This window comes from Fopius arisanus, unplaced genomic scaffold (genome assembly GCF_000806365.1).
Source record: "Fopius arisanus strain USDA-PBARC FA_bdor unplaced genomic scaffold, ASM80636v1 scaffold00073, whole genome shotgun sequence".
NCBI classification, from domain to species: Eukaryota; Metazoa; Arthropoda; class Insecta; order Hymenoptera; family Braconidae; genus Fopius; species Fopius arisanus.
In genome coordinates this window covers 57637-64076 of record NW_011887812.1, presented here as the reverse complement: position 1 = coordinate 64076, position 6440 = coordinate 57637, and the positions used below count along the sequence as shown (strand labels likewise).

At 52.7% G+C, this 6440-nt stretch overlaps 1 protein-coding gene across 1 annotated transcript; it reads left to right on the top strand.

Moving 5' to 3' along the window:
- Positions 1-722: 722 nt before the first annotated feature.
- On the top strand, positions 723-6227 carry LOC105269702 (uncharacterized). The gene is made up of 2 exons (XM_011310159.1): positions 723-2165; positions 2214-6227. The coding sequence occupies exons 1-2, from the start codon at positions 723-725 to the stop codon at positions 6225-6227; spliced, it is 5457 nt and encodes a 1818-aa protein (XP_011308461.1).
- Positions 6228-6440: the final 213 nt, after the last annotated feature.

Here is a 6440-nt window from a genome sequence, read left to right as displayed (position 1 = left end):
AACTCTTTGTTGACCCGCTCCACGCTTCCCGATAATCCGCCCTCAACTCATCCATCCGCTCTCAATCTCCACCGATCCAGGTCTCATATTAAACATTTTGGTCCTTCGAGCCGGATTGGTGGGATATTTTTTGATTCCTCCGGCTTTCATCGGGTTCGCGTGTCATAAGAGTGAATTGCGCGATAGTGTGGTTGTTCAGTACAGTGCCATCGCGTCACCACGATAGCTGCTCACCCGCCAGGGGCGTACAGACGTCAGCCAGTGCCCAGCTCACCTCATCAGGACCACCCTAGAAAACCGAGGGCCCCGCTCATTCATCAGGGTTGTTCTACTCGCCTTGCAGAACCGCTCAGGACGTCAAGATAATCGGACCAGCTCAACCCTTAACAATTGGCTGAGTAGCAATAAATTACTATTTCTCCTTTTGTTGCTATTTTTTCTGTCTTTTCGGCCATACGAATTTTTCCTGGATTTTTTTTGCGGTTGCACTCTTCTTTTGGACAGCTCGACAACTGAGGCATTTTGACAGCTCGCTTCGGACCGCTCTCTGCATTTTTTTTGGGTTTTTGTGTGTCAATTACGTTTCTTTTTTTGGGGAACCGCTCGAACCATAAAGCACTCAGTTTTTCGCTCATCATTACTCACTGCTTGGGTTTTTTTTGGGAACGCCTCACTCAGGTTTTTCTTGGGGTTAATTCTCGAGCTGATCATTTTTCCTCAACATGGCATCATTTGAGGCTACCATCAGCCTGAACCAATCACGGGCGGCGTTCATTGAACGCATCTATAAGGAACTGCTCACCGAAGAGGCGAAAAGCCTCACGATCTCGAATCTCCAGAGCAAACTTGAAATCCTGGAGACCTATTGGGAAAAGTTTGAGAGCACCCACGAGAAGCTCATCGCCAGCAGTGGCAAAATCGAATCAGTTCTTGAGATGCCGTACCTCAAGGACAGATGTTTCGACCAGACCATCGTGCACTATCACGAGGCTCGAGGAACCTTGAACCAGCTCATCGACCAACGAGGAATCTCAGGATCATCTCGCCGCTCTCTTGCACTCGGAACAGCTCAGCCCACGTACTCCAAGCGATATCTCCCGGAAATTTCCTTGCCTAAATTCGGAGGAGCTTACGCCGAATGGCGCTCATTTCGCGATCTCTTCGCATCTCTGGTCGGCTCAAACTCGGATTTGTCCAATGTCGAGAAGATGCATTATCTTCGCACTAGCCTCTCTGGGGAGCCAGCTCAACGCATTGCGAATCTCACGATTTCGGATGAATCGTTTTCGATCGCCTGGGACCTGCTCCTATCTCGGTATGAGAATGAACGACTGCTCATTTCAGCTCATTTGGAGCAGCTCCTCAGTCCCCCAGCAATGACAGCTCACAGTGCCAAGGAACTGAATGCTCTTCTCACCACCGTCAGCGAAGCTCTAAATGCCTTGGAAGCTCTTGGGTCTCCGACAGCTCACTGGGATCAAATCCTCGTTCACACGGTCTCACAAAGGCTCAGTCTAAAGCTTCGTGAAGCCTGGGAAGTCAAGGTCGGCTCATCCTCGGAGTACCCATCCTTCAATGACTTCAAGGAATTCCTCACTGGGAGAGCACGTGCTATGGAGAGTATCGAGATCAACTCGACTTCTCGTGCTGCTGCCTCTAAGCAATCCACGGCCAGCTCATCCAAGCAGGGGGCCTCTGCGAAGGTTCACCACGGCACCACTCAACCAACGCAGAGGTCTAGACCAGCCCAAAGGTCTGCTCCAACTGGGAAGGTCACGTATCCGTGCTCCATGTGTGAGGCGGATCATTACCTCACATCCTGCCCATGGTTTCGTCAGCTCACCATACCAGCACGTAGGGAGGTCGTCGAGAAGCACTACCTCTGCTACAACTGCCTGGGACGACACTCTGTCAAGGACTGCAGGTCAAAGCTTACCTGCCAATACTGTGGGAAGCTCCACCACTCGATGCTGCACAGCCAGCCATCGAGCCAACCACAACGCCCCGCTCAACAAAAGCCACAGAACAGCTCAACCCAGCTTAAACCTGTCCCTGTAGTGACCTACATTCAACATGGGGACAGGACTGAGGTCAAGGCTGAGCCTGCAGGTCCAGCTCCACCTCCATCCACTCCAGCCAACCCCGGCACGTCATGGGCAGACCAGGTTTGAAGCTCATTTGCTCAGACTACCGTCTCCTGCTCAGCTCGTCAGCCAGCTCCAAGCCCAGCGCAAGACTTCCGTCCTGGTGTTCTCCTGGCTACCAGCCTTGGGTTTCTGGTAGGTCCAGGTCGTCCAGCTCATCAGGTTCGCCTACTCATTGATCCCGGATCGGAAATCTCAATCATCTCAGATCAACTCGTTCGTCAGCTTGGGCTCTTAAGACTTAAGACTCAGCTGCGAATCTCGGGAATTGGAGACGCAACATCTGGGCCAGCATTAGGCAAGGTTCAACTCACCATACAGTCCACTCACTCTAACTTTCAACTCAGGGTCTCTGTCTATGCTCTCGACCAGCTCACCACCTCATTACCGACATTCACATGTAGTCAGCTCACATGGGACCACCTGGAGGAACTCCAGCTGGCTGATCCTGATTTTCTCACACCAGCACCAATTGACATCCTTCTCGGCGCTGATGTCTACGGACAGCTCATTTTACCGCGAGTCATCACCAATGGACCGCACTCACCTTCAGCTCAGCGTACGCAATTCGGTTGGATTGTTTTCGGGCCCACGGAAGGCCCCAGTTCAGCTCACGCCGTGACAGCTCACGCAGCGGTCTCTAACGACGACCTCAACGACCTGCTCACCAAATTCTGGGTCCAGGAGGAAATTCCTGATACTCCAGAAGTACAGCTCACAAATGAAGAGGCTCAATGCGAAGAGCACTTCAAAAGAACTCATTATCGTGACAAATCAGGACGCTACACAGTCCGGATACCGCTCAAGGCACCAGTAGATCAGCTCGGGGACTCAAAGTCATCCGCTCTCGCCTGCCTGAATCGTCTGCTCAGAAAGCTCGCCCGTGATGAGAAGTACAGTCAGCTCTATTCAGCATTCCTCAAGGAATACGAGGACCTGGACCACATGCGTCCAGCTCAAGCTCAGCTCACATCGTCAGCAAAGGTACGGCTCACAGGAGGGTGTTCGGCGCTCGGGATGACCTTAGCACATGAAACCTCGGTTTCAGGAGGGTTGAGGGTCCCGAGCAGTCGGCACTCGACTCAAGCTCACACCTCTCACTCGTATTTCTTCCCTCATCACGGGGTTTTTAGGGGAAGCAGCGAGACGACAAAGCTCAGGGTCGTCTTCAACGGCTCCAACAAGACCAGCTCAGGGAAATCACTCAACGACATCACTCATACTGGTGCCAAACTCCAAAAGGACATCTCGGATGTTCTTTTGTATACTCGCAGATTCAGGCTCATCTTCATGACGGACATCACCAAGATGTTCCGTCAGATCAGAGTACATCCGGACGACTGGCCGCTCCAACAAATACTTTGGACCAACTCACAGGGCGACATCATCCCGTACCAACTCACTACCGTCACGTACGGTACCAGGTCAGCTCCATTCCTCTCGGCACGCGTAATGCTCCAGCTCGTAAAGGACGAGGGGCAACGCTACCCTCTTGCAGTGGATCCGCTCACGAAAGGACGGTACGTGGATGACATCTGTGGAGGTGCTGATTCTGATCAAGATCTGCTCAAGACAGCTCAGCAGGTGACACAGCTCTGTGCCGCAGGGTGTTTACCACTTGCAAAATGGCACACGAACAGCTCAGCTCTGCTACGCTCACTTTCACCTGACAGCACTTCCACTGATACTCGCGTCATTGAGGACTCACTCACCAAGATCTTGGGGGTTTCATGGCATCCAGGAACGGATCATTTCAAGTTCTCGTCAGCTCAGCCAGAAACCAGCTCGATAACGAAGCGAATCATGCTCTCGGAAACAGCTCAGCTCTTCGATCCACTCGGGTTTCTCGCCCCAGTGGTAGTCCGAGCCAAGATCTTACTTCAATCGCTATGGATAGAGAAACTCGGATGGGATGATCCGGTTTCCCCGGCAACTGCTCACCACTGGCGCCAATTTCGGGCTGAACTCTCACAGTTGTCGGAGGTCACCATTCCAAGATGGCTTGGACTGCTCAAAGATTCCGTCGTGGAAATACACGGATTTTCCGACGCCTCTCAAGTGGCGATGTCGGCCGTGGTATATCTCAAGGCTTTCAACAACGGGAAACCGCAACTCACACTAGTCTGCTCAAAAACGAAGGTCGCACCGCTCAAACGACTGACAATCCCACGGTTAGAACTCACTGCAGCTCTTCTTCTCGCCAAACTGACCAAGTACGTCAGGGACCAACTCAACCTCACGAACGCCACAACTTATCTTTGGACGGACTCATCGGTCACGCTCACCTGGATCAGCTCTCACCCATCAAGGTGGAAGGAGTTCGTGAAGAACAGGGTATCACTCATTCAGGACCTCACTCAGAAGGCTCACTGGAGATTGGTACCAGGCAAGGAGAATCCTGCAGATTGTGCATCTCGAGGTCTATCTGCGCATCAGCTGGTCGCTCACAAGCTGTGGTGGACAGGGCCATCATGGCTTCAACAGGACAGCTCATCATGGCCGACGCACGCTTTGGAAAAGGACCTTAGCGTAGACCTCGAGGAAAAGCCAGGAGTTCTCTTGCATGTCAAGACTCAACCACTCGCTCTCTGGGATCTCATCGACAGATTCTCATCGCTCAACCGACTGCTCAGGGTCACAGCAATCTGTCGAAGATTCATCGCTCGACTTAAGAGAATCCCGCATTCATCACTTCAGTACCCGCTCACACTTGGTGATCTGGAAGAGGCTAGGATCCTCTGGATCAAACTCACTCAGGCAGCTCATTTCAAGGACCAACTTAAAGCGATCTCACGAGGGGAGAGGTTCAGTAAATCTCACCCGCTCACCAAACTCACACCCTTCATTGATCACTCAGGGGTACTGAAGGTAGGCGGACGGCTCAGGTTTGCTCAGATTAGCCCAGAGAGCCGAAATCAAGCCATCATTCCGAAGGAATCTCAACTGGCCCAACTACTCATTGAACAAGCTCACCTCAGGACACTCCACGGGGGAACACAGCTCACCTTGCGGCAGCTCCGAAGCAGCTACTGGATACTCGGAGGCCGGGCTCCAGTACGCTCCTTCATACTAAAATGCGTTAAATGCACTCGCCAACGTGGAGTACGAGCCCAACAGCTCATGGGCCAGTTGCCTCCAGCCAGACTCACTCCCACTCGAGCCTTCCTCAACACTGGGATCGACTATGCCGGCCCAGTGGCTCTACGGTCCTGGAAAGGGCGAGGACACAAGTCTTACCGGGGCTGGTTGGCCATCTTTGTCTGCATGACCACCTCAGCGGTCCATCTCGAGGTCGTGTCAGACTACTCAGCCGAAGGGTTCATCGCAGCGTATAGACGCTTTTCAAGTCGGCGTGGTATCGCTCATTCCTTGTACAGTGATTGTGGAACCAATTTCCTTGGCGCTGACAAGGAACTCAAGCAGCTCTTCTCCTCAGGATCAGCTCAATCCAGACAGCTCGCCCAGCTTCTCATCAACGATGGGACTCAGTGGTCATTTAACCCGCCAGGCGCTCCGCACTTTGGAGGGAAATGGGAAGCAGCGGTGAAGTCGGTGAAGTTCCATCTCACCCGGACTATCGGACAGGAATTGCTCACTTTTGAGGAACTCACCACCTTGCTCGCTCAAATCGAGGCAGTGCTCAACTCACGACCACTGGAACCGCTCACAGATGATCCTGATGACTGCTCAGCCTTGACACCTGGACATTTTCTCATCGGTCAAGCTCCCACGACTCTTCCAGAGCCATCGTTAGAGCAACTCAACGTCACGAGACTCTCTAGATGGCAGCTCATTCAACAGAAACTGCAAGGATTCTGGAAGAGGTGGTCCACAGGATATCTCCAACGTCTTCAAGCGATATCCAAGTGGCACCATCCGACTCATCAACTTCAGATCGGCTCACTGGTTCTGCTGACGGATGAGAGATTCCCACCAACTAAGTGGCCTCTCGCCAGAGTGACTGCCCTACACCCAGGAAAGGATGGACTCACCAGGGTAGTCACTATCAAGACAGCTCAGACGACGCTGACGAGACCAATCGCCAAGCTCGTCCTCTTGCCCATCTCACCTTCAGGGAGATAGAACCAGGACAGCTCAACGGCTCCTCACTGTTGGACTTCGTCAACCTCGACGGATTTACGACCCTGACCAACCGATGGGGTTCAACGTGAGAATGACAGCAGCCAAAGCCGAAGGGATTTACGACCCCTGACGTCTAGGATGCTGCCATGCCTAGCCAGCAAGCCTTTTGGACCTTCTCATGGATCCGCTCATGGGTGACAAACTCAGTAACCT